This window comes from Capsicum annuum, unplaced genomic scaffold (genome assembly GCF_002878395.1).
Source record: "Capsicum annuum cultivar UCD-10X-F1 unplaced genomic scaffold, UCD10Xv1.1 ctg3828, whole genome shotgun sequence".
Lineage (NCBI taxonomy): Eukaryota > Viridiplantae > Streptophyta > Magnoliopsida > Solanales > Solanaceae > Capsicum > Capsicum annuum.
The window spans coordinates 95546-117191 of NW_025845404.1; the positions used below are offsets into that span (position 1 = coordinate 95546).

Consider the following 21646-nt stretch of genomic DNA (forward strand, 5'->3'; position numbering starts at 1 on the left):
CCTCAATGATAAAGGAATATGCTCTTTGAAGAGAAGTGGTTGAAGATATCACGCATAAATAAAAAATGCAAGAAATAAATAAAGTTTAGCAAAATGAAGATTAAGAAGGGACCTATTTATAGAGGATTGAATATGGATGTGTAAGGACAAAAGGCACGTCTGTTAAGCTCCATTGTGTTAATTACATTCAAAATGGTGGCATTTCATTTTCTGTGAAAAGTTGCGACTTTTTCTTCTACATTAATCCATATCACCTTTTCAAAATGGTTTTGAGATATGATAACAGCTGTTATTATTGAGTTGTTGCAACAGATTGTCCATCTATCACCATAGATTTGCCATGTGTTACAACAGATTATCTGTATGTGCAATAGATAAGATATCTATTGCAATATATATATTAACTATTGCGACAGATAGACCATCTTTTGAAGATGTTTTGATTTTTTCTAACAGTCAATTCATCAGTTGCAACAGATGGAGAATTTGATTCATCAGCTATTTCGAATGTGTTAGATAAGAAGTCACCACCACTACCTTTTTTTTAATAGTCATCACATGCGTGCAGATGAATAAACATTATCTGGTCTGTCGCAATAGATTTACCAATTGTTTCAGCATATAGATTATCTGTTGCGACAAATGGACCATATGTTGGAGGATATGTTTTGATTTCTTCTAACAACCGATTCATCAGTTGCAACAGCTGGAGAATTTGGTTCATCAGCTATTTTGAATATGTTAGATAAAAAGTCATGACTCTTCACCTCTTTTTTAATAGTCATCACATGCGTACAGATGAATAAATGATGTCTGGTCTATCGCAATAGATTTATAATTTGTTGTAATATATGGATTATCTGTTATGATAGATGGACCAGATGTTAAAGGAGATGTTTTGATTTCTTCCAACAGCTGATTCATCAGTTGCAATAGATGGAGATTTAGATTCATCAACTATTTTGAATGTGTTAATATTAAAAAGTCACAACTCTTCACACCTCTTTTCTAATAGTCATCACATGCGTGTAGATGAATAAAAAACACTGTCTTGATAGGGCAGGAAGAATAAGGTGCGTGCAATGGATCCATTTTCATACGTGGGAGTTACGTATTATTATCAGGCTACTGCAACAGACACACATAAAGTGCAATGATTTTGTGAATGCAGTTTTTTACCAATTAGACACTGATCCTTCAAACAAGATCCTGTATTGTACATTTTAGTTTGATAGGTGCAAACTGATAAGGCCAAAGGGTTCCAAGATGGTGGTGTCGACACCCTATTACAATTTAATAATGGTCTATGCTCATGTTTTTGTGTCAATCTTGGGGAAGGGTTCAAGATTTTGGTGGTAGTGTAAATATCCAATAGTGATTGGACCGATTTTAATGGCGCAATGGACTTCTTGAAAGGCCTCCGAAGCCTCACACTATAGCAAATAATAATGGAACCAATAGAAATTCCCCTGGTCTAAATTTATATGGATGAATTGGTGAAGGAGACTTTTATACAGCAGAAGGTGCTTGGGAGAATACCTATGCGGGAAGAGAGAGGTGGAGACGGCCATATATCATCTCAGACCTTGTTTAAGAAGAAACAGAGAGAATTAAGTAAGGAAATTCTAACAAATCTGGCCAATGAAATTGACATGAGAAATGGAAAAACTGGATGAGCTTCAAATGTGGAAGTGTCTCCAAATATAAAAATTCGTCAGTCGTTGAAAAAAAAAAGAATGGTCAATAGGACTGGAGCTAGAAACTTTGCTCGAGAATGAAACTAGCGAGCGTGGCCTCAATGAAGACTCTCACAAAGTGCAGGACCAGAACTCCAAGGAAGAAGTTTTGCGAGCATAGAAAATTGATACGATTATCAGTCAAAATTGAAACCTGAACCAACAACTCCTAAATTTAACCTGAATAGAGCCATAAACAGGAGGCATGGGATGTATGTTTAACTTGAGAAATTGCCACCTTTGCTTGATCTCGTATTTTTAATTTAAGGGTAGTTGGTTTAGGTTTCAATTCTGACCAACAATCTTACCACCTTCCATGCTCGCGAATCTACTTTCTTAGAGTTCTGGCCCTATATTTTGTGGGTCTTTATTAAGGCCACGCTCGCTAGTTGCAGTCTCTAGCAAAGTGACCAGCTCAAGTCCTCTTAACCATTCTTCTTTTTCTTCAACGACTAATGGATATTCATTTTTGGATACACTTTCACATTCGAAGCTCATCCAATTTTATCATTTTTCATGTCAATTTCATCAGCCAATTTCGCTACACTTTCCATCCTACCCTGTGTTTCCTCTTAAACAAAGTCTGAGATGATATATGGTATGCTCAACCGACCCCTTCCCACAGAGGTATTCTTCCAATCACCTTTTACTGTATAAAAGTCTCCTCCAGCAACCCATCCAGATAAATTTAGACCAGGGGAATTTCTATTGTTTCCATCATAATTGTTGTAATGCAAGGCTTCGGAGTCCTTTTAAGAAGTCCATTGAGCCATTAAAATCGGTTCAATCATTATTGGATATTTACACTGCTGCCAAAAACTTGAACCTTTCCCCAAACTTGACACAAAAACATAAGCATAAATGGTCATTAAATTATAACAAGGTATCGACACCACCTACTTGATCCCTCATCCATACCAGTTCGAACCTAACAATCTTAATTGTAAAATGTCATATCCTGTTTGAATTATTAACGCCTAATAGGTAAAGAACAAATATCCACAAAATCATTGTACTGGATGTGTGTGTTTTCACAACAGGTTGACCAATAATATATACCTCCCACATATGAAGTGGTTCCATCTGCAAAAAGCTTATTCCATTAAACCCATCTTTACTCTAGCCTTTAATGCTGGTCGGGAAAAAATGGATCCAGTTTCACTTTTTTTTATCTACAAACAAGAGAAATACATTTGATGTCGTACAAAAGAAGAACAAAAAAACATTACAAAAGGGTAACACAAAATTAAGCAAATCAATAGATGACCAATCTGACGCAACAGATTACCCATCTGCTCAGTCGATAAGGCATTTGTTGCAATAGATGGATGACATATTGCAACAGATGGGTCATCTATTGGACTAAATCAAACCAGCCTTGCTACTGGTTTGATTTCTTCATATAGTTGCTCCGTCTATACAAAAGGGTAACATAAAATTAAGTGAATCTATAGATGACCAATCTGATGCAACAGATTACCCATTTATTCAATCGATGAGGCATTTTGCAATAGATATAAAAACAACAGTTCGTTCATTACAGACTTAAAAGTCACCTTTCTTTCAATTTTCTCAATAAATAGGAAACTGGTAATGGGTAAATCATTAATAGCAATAGATGTAAATATCTAATTTAAATGACATACAAAGAAGAAAATGAGATAAAAAGAGCAATAGTGAACCATAATTGCAATGTGAAAAAAGCAAAGGGATCAGAATATCCAGTTCAGTCGAGAGAAAATATTGATTGGTTGATATCCGAAAGGATCCTCATCCAAAAGAAGAGAGAAAAAAAGGAAAAAGGAAAGAAAGAGAATTGAGAATAAAAAAGAGTGATAGATGAGTTGTGTCTTACTTTACTTTATGGATGAAGGAGAGAGTATTCTTCTAGATATGGGTTTTAAATATTCATTAATAACTTTTGACTTTTGAGGGGCACGAAGAGACGGTGACATTGAAAAGACCAGATAAAACTACTCACTCAGGAGATTTTTGAGTTATCCAAGTATTATTTTTTACCACTTTAGTATTTTAAATTTTTTATCTTGAACAGAAAATACCTAAATTGCTTTTAAAAAAAAGGGTTTTAAAACATCAAAGTGCAACAGATAATAATTTCTATTTGAAAATTTCCAAAGCTCAGTCATCCGTCGCAACAGATGCAGCACCTGTTTGATTATTTACAACAGATGCGTAAAATGTTACAATAAATGACTTAATCTATTTGATTAAATCCAATAGAAAAGATATTTGTTGCAACAGGTTAAAATTTATTTTTATACAATATCAATTGATTTTATATGTTACACTAATACCTTAATTGATTAATCTAGGACCAGGGGTGAGTTCTCATAGGGTAAACTACAACTTTGATTAAGTTTTTTGGTAATTGCATGATGAGACGGTATTACGTTCCTCCCAACCAGAGTCATCAATCGATCACTCTGAGCTGAACCAATTCTTAGTACCTCATATGTTTAACTAATACCTTAATTGATTAGTCTAGGACTAGGGGTGAGTTCTCGTAGTGTCAACTATAATAGATGACAGCGCCTATTTGATCATTTAAAACAGATAGGTAATCTGTTTTGACATATGACAATCTATTTAATAATTTACAATAAATGGGTAATCTATCACAATAGATGACATGATCTATTTGATTATTTACAACAGATGAGTAATCTATTATAACAAATGACCTAATCTACTTGATAACTTACAACAAATGGTTAATCTGCTACAATAAGCTGAACATTTATTTTTATACAATTTTAATTGATTTCACATGTAATACCTTAATTGATTAATCTAGGACCAGGGGTGATTTTTCATAGGGTCAACTACTACTTCAATTGAGTCTTTTGGCAATTGAATAATGAGATGATATTGCATTCCTCCCGACCAGAGTCGTTGATTGATTACTTTGAGCTAAACTGATTCTTATTACCTTATATGTTAGACTAATACCTTAATTGATTAATCTAGAACCAGGGGTGAGTTCTCATAAGGTCAACTACAACTTTAATTGAGTCTTTTGGCAGTTGCATAAGAGATGGTATTGTGTTCCTCGTGACCAGACTCATAGATCAATCACTCTGAACTGAACCGATTCTTACTACCTCATATGTTCAACTAATACCTTAATTGATTAATCTAGGACTAGGGGTGAGTTCTGATAATGTCAACTACAATAGATGGCAGTGCCTATTTGATAATTTATAATAGATGGGTTATCTGTTGTGTTATATGACTTAATCTATTTAATAATTTACAACTGATGGGTAATTTGTTGCAATATATGACATAATATATTTTATTATTTACAACAAATAAGTAATCTGTTACAACAAATGACTTAATCGAATTGATAACTTACAACAGATGGTTAATCTTTTGCAACAGCTTGAACATTTGTTTTTATACAATTTCAATTAATTTCACATGTTAGACTAATACCTTAATTGATTAATCTAGGACTAGGGTTTAGCTCTCATAGGGTAAACTACAACTTTAATTGAGTCTTTCAGAAATTGCATGATGAGACTGTATTTCATTCCTCCCGACTAGAGTCGTTGATCAATCACTTTGAGCTAAACCGATTCTTATTACCTCATATGTTAGAATAATACCTTAATTGATTAATCTAGGACCAGGGGTGAGTTCTCATAGGGTCAACTACAACTTCAATTGAGTCTTTCAAAAATTGTATCATGAGACGGTATTGTGTTCTCTGGACCAGAGTCATCAATCGATCACTCTGAACTGAACCGATTCTTACTACCTTATATGTTTAACTAATACCTTAATTAATTAATCTAGGACTAGGGGTGAGTTCTCATAGGGTCAACTATAACAGATGGCAATGTCTATTTGATAATTTTCAATATATGGGTAATTTGTTGTGACAGGTGACAATCCATTTGACAATTTAAAATAGATGGGTAATGTGTCGCAACAGATTACTTAATTTTTTTGATAATTTACAAAGATGCATATATGATGCAATAGATTGAACATTTGTTTTTATGCAATTTCAACTGAGTTCATATACCTAAATTGATTAATCTAGGACCAGGGGTGAGTTCATAGGGTTAACTACAACTTCAATTGAGTCTTTTGGTAATTGCATGATGAGAGGGTTAAAAATTATGCATATCTTTTATAATTTTAAAAAATAATTAAGATCAATTCAGACCAAATTAACATTTTCAAAACTTGTCATTCTTTTTCAAAATACAAATCAACCCATACAAATCATCCATTTACGAGAAAAATGTTTCATCATTTCAAATATTGAGTTTTCGCTCTTTTGTCTTTCTCCATCAATTATATGGTACAGATAATAACTACTCAACAAATTGCTCTACCCTTCACAACAGATTAATTTTCTTCTCATTTCTGACCACGTAGGTGTTATTTTTTAACTTCATTCTTGCTTGTATCAGTCTTTTTCTCTATCTTCATAGGTAATAGAGAGTTCAAGAAGAGTTCTATATTTGTTATTTTTTTCAAAAAAAAATAAGGGTTTTTAAGTTAATGATGAAAAAGAAAACTTTTAGTTGTATTATCTTTGAGAATGGGTTTACAATTTTTAGTTTTGATGGTAAAATTGTAGGAAGAACTCAAAAAACCCTAGTTTCTATCGCCATGTTCTATTGACTGTCATGGTATTGTTAGATGGTGTTTGTGGTATTTGTGGTGGTGGTGGTGGTCGTCATCGTCGTTGTCATCATGGTTGCACTGGTTGGTGCTGTTTGTGGTGGCATTGGTTGGTGTTGTTTGTGGTGGCATTGGTTTGTGACATTTGTGGTGGTTGTCGGATATGTCGGTATTCGTGGTGTTTGTGGCATTGGTTGGTGGTATTTGTGGTGGTGGTGGCTATTGGTCTGTCGTTATTGGTGGTGTTTGTAATTTATTTTTTAAAATTTATGCATACATCAATTGTAATGTAATTGTTTTTCTAATGTTTGTATGTAAAACATGTCTCTCAAAATAAAAGAAAGTGAAAGTGGATCAACGTCTGACCACCCAAAAAAGGATACATTATAGACGGATTTGGAGGAACTTCCTGAACAATCTCAGTCAGGGAAAAGTGAAGCTGAGGAGAGATATAAAAACAACGTTGAGGGGGGTGGATAAGGATCTGTAGATGGTGATGAAGAAAATAAAAGTAAGAAAGAGAAGGAATTAGAGAGTGAGAAAGAGAAAGAGGATGATCATCAACATGATGATAATGGATCACCAATGGGGCATGAATTAATATTGACATACCAGCATGATTCTATCAAAACTTTTAGTATTGACAAGTTTCAAGTTGCAATGCCGATAAATGACCAAAAAGCAGAAGAAGAACTAACTGGTGAAATTGTACTTAATTGTCAGATGGAGAGTAAATTTATTTATTTTAGGAAAATAAAATTAATAAAATAAATTCATAGAAAAAATAAAATAAATTAAAGCCTTAAGAACTTAAGCTAAAATAAATCAACGAATAAATGAAATGTAAAAAAATTGTTATGGGTACAGATCTCAACAAATACATCAATAATTTAAGTATTGACACTAAGGATTCCTAAGGAGGGGTGAGGTTATTACTTTGAAAGACTCAAGCTATAAAGATCTACTCAATATGGACAAGTTCAAGTTGTTCTTCATCCGGTGCTATGAAATTTGACTTTGCTCATCGTGGATCTTTATTATCGCTTACATACGGTTTCTACGCTTTCTGTTTTCCGTATTTCCATAAAAAGAGTAGAGTAGCATATTGTCAATGTTTTTCAGTAGTAGCTTCTAAATTTAGCTACAAAGCTAGAATTGGTCAATGCTAATCACGGAGATATAATAAAACGGAAAAGGTAACTAATTTGTTCTAGTAAATCAAACAAATCTTCCTCTTGTTTTAAACTACCCCAAATAGATTATATTTTTGTTGTAATAATGAATCAACTGTTGGGACAAATTTTTACATGAGGAAGAGCTGTATGATAATTTCCAATGGATGAACCATCTGTTGCAACATTGACTCATCTGTTGCAGCAGATAGGTCATCTGTTGGTACAAATAAAAGTGGTATGAAGAGTTGTTTGATTTGCTAAAACAGATGAGACATATGTTGCAACAAATACTTTATCTAGTACAATACGTTAGTCAACTGTTACAACAGATATATATATATGTTTTATAATTTTCAACAGATGTATCATCTGTTAAAACAGAAATATGTCTGTTTGTTAGTTGGAAGACATATATATTCACCTTCTTCAGCTCGTGTTGCTCTCCTTTGGACATTATACATTGCTCAGTGCAATACATGGACAGAGGAGTTGTAATTTTACTTTTTTGAATGCTTGATAATGCCTTGGAAATCACTTTTATTCTCCTCTTAGCCTTAATCTCTAATGGAGTGGATGGAAATAAAATTCTCTTTGATGGAATGACACCCCTTTTAGATGTCAATTCCTTTATAGAAGCAGTTAATGCATTAATAGCATTAATCACTACCTCATGTTTTGCCCTGTAGTCTTGACATTTACATGCAGAACATTCACTGAGAGAGGCAAAATCTGTATAACCAGTATGATCATACTCATAATGTTTTGTTTTAAATATAGCAAGATGAGCATCATTAGCACCAACAGTAGCACTACTACCACCACCAACAGCTCCATCACCACCAAGACCATCAACAACAATAAGCCCACCCTCTAAAATTATTTTTCTTGCAATGGTTGTTGCTCCAAATAATTCTATTTTTATTTTGTCGATGACTTTAGGGTCCGATAAAGTTTGCACAGACTGTAAAGTAAGAAAAAATGGCATATTCAATTCTCGATTGGTTGGGACTAGCGACAGATGTACAATCTAACATAAATCATTACATATATTAGAATGATGATTAGATCATTCAAAAAAATCATTAATTAAAATAAAAACTTAATTATAAATATACTTACCACATCCTTCAGGGGGTTGAAGAGATCAATAAATTTTATATTTTTATCAATTTTGGCAAACAACCATCTCAAGATTCTTGGACAGGAAACTTCTTCCTGGTTGTTCACTTGTTGTCTCAAATAAGGAATGGCTTCAAACGCCTAAGCCTATAAAATAATGCCAATAAATCAAAACCATTATTGAGTAAAAAAAAATAAATGATATCATAATAAAAGAAAGAAACATTTACTATGAAATCCCATGAAAAGCCATATAAGTTGACTGTCTTTGGTGCTAATGGAGTCAACAAATATTTGACAGTCATTTTGAAGCTTTCATAACCCCAAGGATAGCTGTTAAATACCTCAAGATCCTCGGAGAGCTTTATTAAACCAACGCTTATGGTGTTGTTAACATCTCTCTCCCAAAGAATATTATGTACAAACCAAACTAAGCACAATGACTGCTTGTGCTTCTTTGAAAGTCCTTTACCTTTCAATAATTCTAGTAAATTTTTATTTTTGAAGCTTGGAGCGACAATGGACACCAGGTCATCACGATCACACGACTTGCCTTTGCCTTTTTTAGGTATGCGGGGTGCTTTTATTTTGGGTTAGAATAGGTATAAATTGAGAAGAAGGATAACATTTTAGTCCAATAACTATGGCAAACACCTTCCAACCAAAACAAACAGGCATGTGACAGTAATTTATCCATACCTCATCTATCTTATCTTTATTTTCATAAATAAACCCATGCTTGAGAAGTTCATATACCATTTTTATTTGGAAACAAGCATTGTTGTCCTCCGACAAATCAAGATTTTCCCAAAGCAGTTGTCCCTAAAATAAGCATAGAACTTTTGTTCTAGAAGTATTTTTCTGAAGGCGCCGAAAGATTTTTCCATGGCTGACTTAATCACGAAATCACCCGTTAAATATATGGCACCATCGCATTATATTCTCATAGGATAACGATCAATACTGAAGGTTTTGACCAAATCTTTGGCGAAAGGGCTATTAGCATTTGAATCATCTCGTTTGATATATTCCTCCTCCCCGTGTTCATCATATTCTGCTCTTAATTGAGATAACGCTTGTAAAGCAAGCTCATAGAGTGGTGGATATAGCCTAGCTGTTTCACCTATTCCTTTACTTGGACTTGATTCAGTTTCTATTTTTTTGGGAGCCATATTATCTAAAATTAACAGGAACATAAAAAATATATTATAGTTGATTAATGCATCATTAAAAAGGGATAACAGTAAATCTAACAAGAAAAATAGTAAAATAAAACTTCCAATAGATCAGTTATCTATTGCATCAGGTAGTATATCTGTTGCAGCATATAACAAATCTGTTGCAGCGGATGAGCAATATGTTGCAACAATACAAAATATATCACTCATCTTTTAAGACAGATGAATAGTCTGTGCAACAGATCACATATTGTTGTAACATATGAGTGATCTATTGGAACAGTTAAATAATTTATTATAATGTATGAGTAATCTGTTGCAATAATATAAAATATATCACTCATCTGTTAAGAAAAATGAATGGTCTGTGTAGCAGATCACACATCTATTGTAATATCATCTGTTGCAACATATGAGTGATCTGTTAGAATAGTTAAATAAACTGTAGCAACGGCTGAGTAATCTGTTACAATAATATAAAATATAACACTCATCTATTGAGAAAGATGGATGGTCTGTGCAATAGATCATTCATCTGTTGCAACATATGAGTGATCTATAAAAATAGTTAATTAATCTGCAGCAATGGCTGAGTAATCTGTTGTGATAATACAAAATATATCACTTATCTGTTGAGAAAAATGAATGGTCTATGCAACAGGCCACACATCTGTTACAACACACGAGTGATCTATTGGAACAGTTATCAACGATCAATATTATTTAGATTTCTTCTAACATAGGGTCAACTATCGCGGCAGATGAATGATCAGTTGAAAAATTTATGTCTTGGACATGTCTTGTTAGAAGAGTTGATAGGATTTTATCCAACAAGAGGTTCATCTATTGCATTAGATCATTAATCCAATGGTTATTTCGTCGCATCAAATGGTTAATTAGTTTCATCAGATTTTTTATCTGATGCTTAATCTATTGCAATATATGGTTAATCTGTTGCATCAGATAGTTAAACTATTGCATCATATGCTAAATCTGTTGCATCAAAATTTTAATCAGATGGTTCCTCCGGTGCATCAGATGGTTGATCTGTTGCATTATATGACAAATCTATTTATCAAATGGTTAATATCTTGCAATAGATGGATAATTTGTTAGAGAAAACAAAAATCAGTAGCACAATTTTGTTTAGCAAAAAAAAACAATATCACCATTTTTACCAAGAATAAAAACAGAGCAAATCAACCCTAATCATTATTTTGTTTGTATAAACACAAACAACAAAAATCAAACTTCAAAAAATGCAACAAATAATAAAAAATCATAATTCACTTCGAAAAGAGAAGAGAAGAAATACCAAAAATTAGGATTTTATCCAGACCGCATTTCAAATTAAAGCAATAAATATTAAAATTGTTAACCAATTTTATAAGAGAAGTTGGCTCAAGTTACTCATTTTCTTCAAAACTAAAAAGGCCATAAATTTTTACCTGTGAAAGAAGAAAAAGAACTAAGATAAATTCAAAGCTGTTGTGGCCAAAGATCAAGGTTGTCATGTCGATTGAAAGTTAAAGAATTCAAAGCTGTTGTGGCCAAAGAGCAACGATGTCACATTAATTGAAGGTTGAAGTAGAAAAGAAACTTGATGCCTAACTATTTATCATCGGATATTGAAGTCACCGAGGATTGAAAGGAGAAATTTGCAGAACTATTGGTTGGGAGAGAGCTGAGAGAAGTTGTCAAGAGAGAAGAGAGAGAGACTGGTTGATTTGGATTGAAGAGGGGAACTCGAAGCCCAACTATTTATCGTCGAAGGTTGAAGTCACCGAGAATTGAAAGGAGAAATTTATAAAACTGTTAGTTGGAAGAGAGTTGAGAGAAACTATCGAGAGAGAGGAGAGAGACTAGTTGATTTGGATTGAAGAGGGGTGTGAATTGTGTTGATTTGTATTTTTGAAAAGATTATAAATTTTTGAAAATATTAATCAAGTCCACAATTAACTTAATCAAGCTTCCTAATGATGTTTGACCCTTTAAGTTGGTCAATGTCACCAATCCTTCATTCAAGACTTAAAAGACTCCTTTCCTTCAATTTTCTCTATAAACTATACGATTGAAGTTTTTCATGTTCCAATTGCTCTTGATGCCTCTTATCTATTTCAAAAATATTCTTAAAGGTGTTTAACCTGATTGTATCTATATTTATGGTTCAATTTCAACTTTGATTCAGAGGAGGGAGATCATATCTTCCGTGATTTTCTTTTTTCTTTTTACTGTCCACCCTATATCCGCTACCCACATTGAAATCTAATTAAATTCGGATTCAGGACACTTCCCTCTTCCTTAACCTGTTGTTCAATCTATATCTATAAATACCTAGAAATCAGCTAGAAAACACATTCAACAATAGAAAAATATAATTTTATACATGCTGCAAAACATATCATGACAATAATTTATAAAATATTAACTAAATTCTACAAAAATATAAAAAAAATGCTTGTATATGTCTCTTCACAAAACACCAAAAAAACTTTCAAACTTCTATAAAAGAAAATAAAATAGAAATCAAAGATACACAGAAAGAAGAGTGGATCCCTTATATACTACAACAATATAAACCAATTTCCAACCCTGACAAAGGTTCTAAACAACATAGAAAGAAAAGCAAGCAATTTTAAATTTTGGTGACGATAAATTAGATGATAAATCAAATGAAAAAGGGCCAAAAATACCCTTGAATTATTCGAAATAGATCAAAAATACCCTTTGTTTATTTTTTTTGTCTCAAAAATACCCTTCTATTTATTTTTTTGGCTCAAAAATACCCTCTGTTAATGTTTTGACTCAAAAATACCCCTTTATTTATTTTTTGGCTCAATAATACCATTCTCTCCAACGAAATACCACCAAGCACACCACGTATATTTTAAAAAAAGTCACTTAATCAATCCATGTCAACATACACGTGAAAAATCACTTCATTTAATCCACCTAACAATCAACCCATTTTGTTCTACTTAAAAATCCGATCCATATTCAAAAAATTTGAACCAAAAGGCAAAATTCAATTCTTGAATTTTTTTTTCCTCATATCATCCCTTTCACCGCCTTATATTTTATTATTTTATATTTTCAAAGTTACGAGACTCACTCGAGCAATTCTTGACCTCATTAACTTGTGTTTGTTCTACATTGCCACTAAACTTTCACTCTCTAAATTTCAATTTCATCTTTGAATTACTATTCCTCTCACTACAATCAGGTTCCTCATTAGACAAATTCATATAGGACATCCAGTAGCAATCCAAGCTCTTGGAAATTGAGTCAACTATTTGAGGATCCAATTATTTAGGGTCGACCCGATTAAAATTTGATTCTTTTGGATCAATAATTTAAGGAACTAATTTTTTCCTCACTTTCTCCTGGACCAATCCAAAATATCTTAACCTATCACATGAAAAATAAGCAATCAAATTCTTCAAATTTTTTTCTCTTGGTCAATTTTTTCTTTTTAATATGGGTGGGGTTGGGTCTTTTAAATTAAAAAAAAAATGGGTTGATGGTTAGATGAATTAAATGGCATGATTTCTCATTTGTGTCTGTTGACGTGGACTGGTCAAGTAAATATTTTTATTCACGTGGCGTGTATGGTGGCATTTCGTTAGAGAGAAGGATATTTTTGAACCAAAAAGTTAGTGTGGGGGGGAGGGGGGGGTTCTTTTGTGCCAAAAAAATAAACAGAAGAGTATTTTTGAGCCAAAAAATAAATGAAGAGTATTTTTGATCCATTTCAAATAGTTCAGGGACATTTTTGACCCTTTTTCGTAAAGAAAATTATAACCTTTATTTTTTTCAGCTACTTTATTTTGCATCAACATGCTTGTTTTGTTCAAACTTTCGATAAGAAATTTTTATTTGAAAGAAAAATACAAGAATTCATTATCAATTATTGATTGTGATTCATATAAAAATTTTAAAGCTATAAAATAAAAGAAATAAAGAAAGGGAGAAAAAATGATGATAATAAATTAAGGAACGACATGGAACAAAGACAATAATAAGAAGAAAACTTAGAAGTAGAGACACGATATACTTCTCGTGAAGGTTGATCCAAAATATACTTCAATAGTATTGTAAAAATTATTTTTATATAAGGTAAAATTCTAATTGATTTAAAATTGTTAAATATTAGTTTTGGTAAACTTTAAAACAATGGTATTCTAGGTAAGTTATACCACAAAATTAATTGTACGCGTAATTGGCCATTGTAGAATTTTCAACTAATTATCTTTCTTTTAAAGATTTAGTTAAGGTAATATTTTAATTGTTTTAAAAATACAAAATTTAAAGTATATAATTCAAACAAGGAAAGTTTTAATAACTAAATTTAAATGAATTTTAAGCTTTAAATATTAGAAAAATAGTAAAAAGACAGTTTTAAGTTATACCAGAATATTAATTGTACACGTAATTGGCCATTCTAGAATTTTCAACTAATTGTCTTTCTTTTAAAGATTTAATTAAGTTAATATTTTAATTATTTTAAACATCCAAAATTTAAGGTATATAATTCAAATAAGAAAAGGTTTAACAACTAAATTTAAACGAATTTTAAGTTTTAAATATTAGAAAAATAGTAAAAAGACAGTTTTATCTATTGCAGAGTTTTTTAATGAAGGGCAAAAAGTTCAAATCATTCTAAGGTTCTTCACACTTACACTTTTAATATATTATAGATTATATATTATAAATAATGATTATAGATATAGATATAGATTATTACTCCTATTATTTTGCTTTCCTATTTTTATTATCTGTTTCCTTTTTATGTCTATTATAGTTTTTTGATGTTTACATTATTCTTTATCCACTATACTTAATGTGATTTATTCACTAAATTTTTTTTTTTCAAATTTGTATTGACAAATTTTGGGATTTATCGTAAACAACTTCTCTATCTTTATAAAAGAGAGATAAAATCTGTGGACAAACCACCCTCTTCAAACTGCTAGTATGAAATTATAGGGTGTTATTAATTTTGTTCTTAGAAAAAATCATCTAAATTCTCCCCTAAATTAATCCTCTTTTATCAAATAGATACTTCAACCCCTTAAATTTTTTTAGAGTTGTTATAAAATTAACTAAATAGTAAAATATAAGGAATGAAAATAAGAGGGGATCTTTTTTTATTAATTTTCACTACTCCTTTACTACGTAGAAATTGAGCTATTTATAGCTCAAGTTGGATAAAGTCCAACCCAAGAGGTGAAAGGTGAGTAGGCATTTGGGCCTTAATAAATTGAACCTACATGGCAACTATTGTTGCCACATGGACTTCTACATATTACACAACACCCCCCCCTAGAAGTCCAAGTAAAGGAAAAATTTACAGAATACGCATTTGGGTACTGCCTCATTAAAAACCTTACCATAAAAAATCCAGTGGGATAAAAATCATAGTAAAGGAAAAAAGAGTACAGTGCATATTCTTACTCTCCCTGATGAAGACCCTGATTCAATCGGTTCAGTCTTCGCATCTCAATCTTGTATACCATCTTCTCAAAGGTTGAGTTGGTAAAGATTTGGGGAACAAATCTTCTGGATTGTCACTGAAACATATATTTTATATATCAATATCACCATTCTTCTGGAGATCATGCGTGAAGAATAACTTCAACAAGATGAGCTTCGTTCTATATCCCTTTATAAAGCCTCCTTTTAATTGAGCTATGCATGCTGCATTGTTCAAATATGACCTTAGGTGCCTTGATATCGAGCTTTAGGCCACATCTCTCATTGATGGAATGTACCACTGATCTCAGCCATATGTATTCTCTACTTGTTTTATGAATCGCTATTATCTCAGCATGATTAAAAGAAGTCGCAACAATAGACTGCTTTGTCGATCGCCATGATATTGCAGTATCTTCGTGTGTAAACACATAGCCTGTTTAAGATCATGCTTTATATGGGTCAGATAAATAACTTGTATCTACCTGACCAACAAGATATGGACTAGCTTTGTTAGTATAAAATAGACCCATATCAATAGTCCCTTTTAGGTACCTCAATATATGCTTAATTCCGTTCCAGTGTCTTCACGTAGAAGAAGAACTATACCTCCCTAGTAAATTAATATAAAATGTTATATCTGGCCATGTAGCATTAGCGAGGTACATAAATGCACCAATAGCATTGAGATATGGTACTTCAGGACCAAGAATCTCTTCACTCTCTTCCAGAGGTCGGAATGGATCTTTACTTACATCAAGTGATCAAACAACCATTGGAGTACTTAATGGATATGCTTTGTCCATGTAAAAATGTTTCAAAACCTTCTGGGTATAGGCAGTTTCGTGGATGAAGACTCCGTCTACTAAATGTGCAATTTGCAGACCAAGACAAAGTTTTGTCTTTCAAAGATCTTTCATTTCGAACTCTTTCTTTAGATATTCAATTGCCTTTTGGACCTTTTCTGGAGTCGCAATGAGATTTATATCATCCACATAAATAGCGAATATGACAAACCCTATGTCATTTTCTTAATGAAAATATAAGGACAAATGACATCATTTATGTAACCTTTACTTTTTAAATACTCACTTAGATGATTATACCACATAAGCCCTAATTGTTTTAGATTGTACAACGACCTTTGGAATCTAATTAAATATAATTCCCGAGGCTTTGAACTATATGCTTTAGGCATCTTTAATCTGTCTGGGATTCTCATGTAAATATCATTATCAAGTGAGCCATAATGATAAGCTGTAACCACATCCATTAGATGAATTTCAAGATTTTCATGTACAGTTAGACCGATGAGGTATCGAAATGTTATTGCATTCATAGTGGGTGAATAGTTTCTTCATAGTCAACACCGGCTCTTTGAGAGAATCCTTGTGCAACAAGGCATGCATTGTATCTTACAATTTCATTTCTCTCATTTCTTTTACGTACGAAGACCCATTTACAGATGACTGATTTTACACCATCTGGTGTTTGGACCACAGGTTCAAAAACCTCTCGTTTAGCAAGTGAGTTCAATTCTAATTGAATCGCTTCTTGCCATTTTGGCCAATCTTTTATTTGTCGACATTCTTCGATAGATAGATATTCAAGGTCCTCATTGTCTTGCATGATATTTAGTCCGACATTATATGCAAAAATATTATCCACCATAATTTTTTATCGATCTAAATTTACCTCATCACTAGTAGAACTTATTAAAAGTTCTTAATTTACTTGAGTCTCGGGATCGCTGATTTCTTTAGGAATATCAGGATTAATAAGATTTTGAGTCTTTTCAGGAGATTTTTTTATAATATTATCTTTATCATTCTTCGCGGTTCTTTTTCTAGGATTTTTATCCGTTGAACCCAATGGCCTACCACGCTTCAAGCATGCTTGGGATTTAGAAGCTATAACATTAGTAGATTGTCCTTTTTGAACTTCAATTCGGACAGGCACATTCATTGTAGGTATATGTGACTTAGTTATCCTTTTCAAATCAGTAAATGCATCTGGCATTTGATTTGTTAGTTTTTGTAAGTGAATGATCTTTTGGACCTCATTTTCACATATGGGGGTACATGGATCAAAATGAGATAATGATGAAACTTTCCACGTAATTTCTCTTTTAAGTTCATGTTTCTCTCCCCCTAATTGCGTGAAATTTATTTCATCAAATCGACAATATGCAAATCGAGAAATAACCAAATCTCCTGTTAATGGTTTAAGGTAGCGAATTATAGAGGGTGATTAAAACCCAACATATATTCCTAACCATCTTTAGGGGCCCATCTTAGTACACTGAGATGGTTCAACTGGCACATATACAGCACATCCAAAAATTCGTAGATGGGAAATATCTGGTTCATGACCCAGGACCAATTGTAACTGGGAGTACTTATTATAATGAGTTAGTCGGAGACGAACAAGTGATGCTACATGTAAGATAGCATGACCCCAAATAGTAGAGGGAAATTTTATTTTCATAAGTAGTGGTCTTGCTATTAATTTTAGGCGCTTAATAAATGACTCAGCAAGGCCATTTTGAGTATAAACATAAGCTACTGGATGTTCAACTCGCATCCCAACTGACATATAATAATTATCAAAATCTTGGGATGTAAATTATACAGCATTATCGAGGCGGATAGCTTTAATGGGATAATCTAGGAATTGCGCCCTTAATTGTATTATTTGTGCCAATAATTTTGCAAACGTCAGGTTGCGAGAAAACAAGAGGCACACATGCGATCATCTTGAAGATGCGTCTATTAGGACCATAAAATATCTAAATAACCCACTAAGTGGGTGAATAGGCCCACATATATCTCCATGTATACGTTCTAGAAACAGAGGGGATTCGATGCTAACTTTTAGTGGCGATGGCCTATTTATCAGTTTTCCTTGATAACAAGCAGCACATGAAAATTCACCAGTTGTAAGAATCTTTAGGTTCTTTAATGGATTCCCTTTTGAATTTTTAATGATTCGTCTCATCATTATTGAGCCAGGATGGCCTATTCGATCATGCCAAAGCACAAATGTATTTAGATCAGTAAACTTCTTATTTACGATATAGTGTGCTTCAGTTGTACTAATTTCGACATAGTATAAGCCGGAAAACAAAGTTGGTAATTTCTCCAACACTTGTTTTTGACTTGAGACATTTTTGGTAATGCCAAGTTATTCAGCACTCATTTCATTTATTGTCTCAATAAGATACTCATTTCGACGGAAATCTTTAAAACTCAATAAATTTCTTGGAGATTTAGAACAGAACAATGCATCTTATATAACTAATTTTGTCCCCTTAGGCAGAAATATAGTAGCTTTTCCGAAGCCTTCAATCAATTTTGAATTACCAGAAATCGTTGTAACATTTGTTTTTCTTCTAAGTAAGTGGAAAAAGTATTTTTCATCTTTAAATATTGCATGCGTTTTTCCACTATCAATTACACAAATATCATCACGATCTATTATTAATCCAAATAAGACTCGAGGAGTATCCATATCTTTTTCAAAATAAAAATATAAATAATGTAAATACTACAACATACTAGCATATAAGTTATTTACACAAACTTTAATGATTTACACGACTAGTGAGAGATTATTAACAAAAATATAAACTAATACAACTTGAACAAAAAAGTAACATAATCAGACTAATTCATAATTATCACCGACAGATTGATTTACATGTTCTTCAGGAACTACAAAGAAATCTGAAACTTCCAAGTTTATGGGCTCAGTATTATCTTCAAAGAGGAAGTTTTCTTCAACATCTTTTTCTGCTTTCTTAAGGGTCGCCTGACAAAGTTTTACTAGATGCTTTGGCGTACAACAGGGACGCGACCAGTGACCCTTTCCTCCACATAGATAACATTTACTTTCATAGTTCGTCCTTGGTGCTGTTTCAGGTGCTTCTCCCTTTTTTTTGCACTGCTGGTACTGAGGGTTATTATTAATTGCAAGGCGATCACCCTGATTAAAATACCTTCCACAACCATGACTGGGATCAGGACTTCTTTCACGCTTAGTTGGGAGAAATTTTACAGCATTCACTTCTGTGAATGGAGCAGTACCAGCAAGTCGACTTTCATGATTTCTCATTAAAAGAATATTATGTTGTTCAGCAATAAGAAGATGAGAAATCAATTCAGAATATTTTTTAAATCTTATTTCTCGGTACTGTTGTTGCAGGAGCATACTTGAGACAGAAAAAGTAGAAAATATTTTCTCTAACATGTCGTGATTTGTGATATCTTTCCCGTATAAATTAAACTGTGATTTAATTCTAAACATCGCAGAATTATAATCAGTTATATTCTTAAAATCTTGCAACCTCAGATGGGTCCATTCATAACGAGTTTGTGGAAGAATGACTATGTTCACATGGTCGTATCTTTCTTTTAAATTGTTCCACAATATAAGGGGATCCTTAATCGTGCGATATTCTATTTTCAAACCTTCGTCAAGATGATGACGAAGAAATATCATGGCCTTGGCCTTGTCTTGATTTGATGTCTTATTGTCCTTTTTATGGTGTCTGCCAGATCCATCACATTTAAATGTATTTCGACATCTAGTGCCTAGGACATATAAGTTTTGTCCAATAGATCTAGGGCACTAAATTTATGTTTGGAAATATTAGACATTATTTAAAAAATTAAATATTAACCTTTGAGTATGGTTGAAAATTTTTTGCAGAGGCTCGTGCTGATAATGTGTCATAAAATTAACTAAATAGGAAAATATAAGGAATGAAAATAAGAGGGGATCTTTTTGTATTAATTTTTACTACTCTTTTATTACATAACAACTGAGCTATTTATAGCTCAAGCTGGATAAAGTCCAACCCAAGAGGTGAAAGGTGAGTAGGCATTTGGGTCTTAATAAATTGAAGACACGTGGTAACTATTGTTGCCACATGGACTTCTACATATTACACAACAAGAGCGCATTTGTTACCTCCAACGAAAAAAAAAATTAGTTATATACCAAAAGAAAAAGGTAAATATCTTCCAATAGAAATCGTGAAGATTTTTTTTGTTACTTAAAATGACCTCCCTTTTCTTTTTTTTCCTTCAGCAGTAGTTAAAAAAACTTTTTTTGCTCTTTCCTGCTGCAGTTTTCTTTATTAAGAAAAAATAATAGCATTGTTTTTTTTTTTTTTAAACTTTCTCTTTCCAACTTTTTTCAGATATCAATATTGTATATATGGTGTATAAACATGTATATATGATGTATAAATTGTTATGTAGTGTATATATAATATATCAATGTTGTACAAATAATGTATAAACGTGTATCGCTATTGTATAAATGATATATATATATATATATATATATATATATATGAAAAAATAGTTATGTAATGTATAATGTGATATATCGATATTTTATAAATGTTTATAAACGTGTATCGATATTGTATAAATAGGTATATAATGTATTTATATTGTATGAATAGTGTATAATCGTGTACTGATATTATATAAACTAGTTTAACGTCATGTGCCTTGCACGTGTAATATTTGATTATTTAAAATTAAATGATTTTTTGTATTGCGGAGATTTTTAATGAAGTGTAAAAATTCAAATAATTTTTCAGTGATCCTTTACACATTAATATGACAATGTAAATATAAAAATGTATGTTAGTGTAAGTACATATATATTTTACCACCAGAAGTTTCAAGTCGTTGATGAATCATCATTTTTGTGTTTGTTATACAATACCTCTTTCACTTGCTGCTAGAGGCTAAGAGAGACGTATCAATTTGAACCATATTTCTCATATGATTATTTTTTTTATATTTAAAATCTTTTCTTGTTTTTAGAGTCAATATTTTGCAAAATCATTGTGTAACGCCCCAAGAACCCATCTCGAGATGTCACACAGTGCTTAAGGTCACACGTGGCCCCAAGCTAACCCTCTAAGCCTGTCATCACTTTCAGAACTCACTATAACGCAAATCATGCTAACATAAAGAGGAATAACCATGTCATGAACATACTGCGATACGAAGTAATAGTGCTCTGTACAATCAAAATACTGAAGTTCTGTACATACTGGTACTCTAGCCTGACAAAGCCTCTACTATATAAGTCTGATGAGCCATTGGGATAGATCCCCAACTGACTCGTACTGAACTGAAAATAAATAACCATCATTGACAAGACAAAACCGGAAATACAGGTCCTCGAACCATGAGGACTCACCAACTGCAGAAGTGTAGAGGAGGGTACTTAAGATCACTGTCGCTGCTAAGACTGAGCACCTGAACCTATATCATGAGGA

At 32.4% G+C, this 21646-nt stretch overlaps 1 protein-coding gene across 1 annotated transcript; it reads right to left on the reverse strand.

Annotated features, from left to right (window-relative positions):
* Positions 1-19002: 19002 nt before the first annotated feature.
* Positions 19003-19455, reverse strand: LOC107851167. The gene has a single exon (XM_016696132.2). It carries the CDS (start codon positions 19453-19455, stop codon positions 19003-19005), a length of 453 nt encoding a protein of 150 aa, XP_016551618.2.
* Between the last annotated feature and the right edge of the window lie 2191 nt (positions 19456-21646).

What these genes read in the sequence shown, in the direction of transcription:
- LOC107851167 (XM_016696132.2), bottom strand. Translation starts at nt 19,455, where the DNA reads ATGAGAAATCATGAAAGTCGACTTGCTGGTACTGCTCCATTCACAGAA.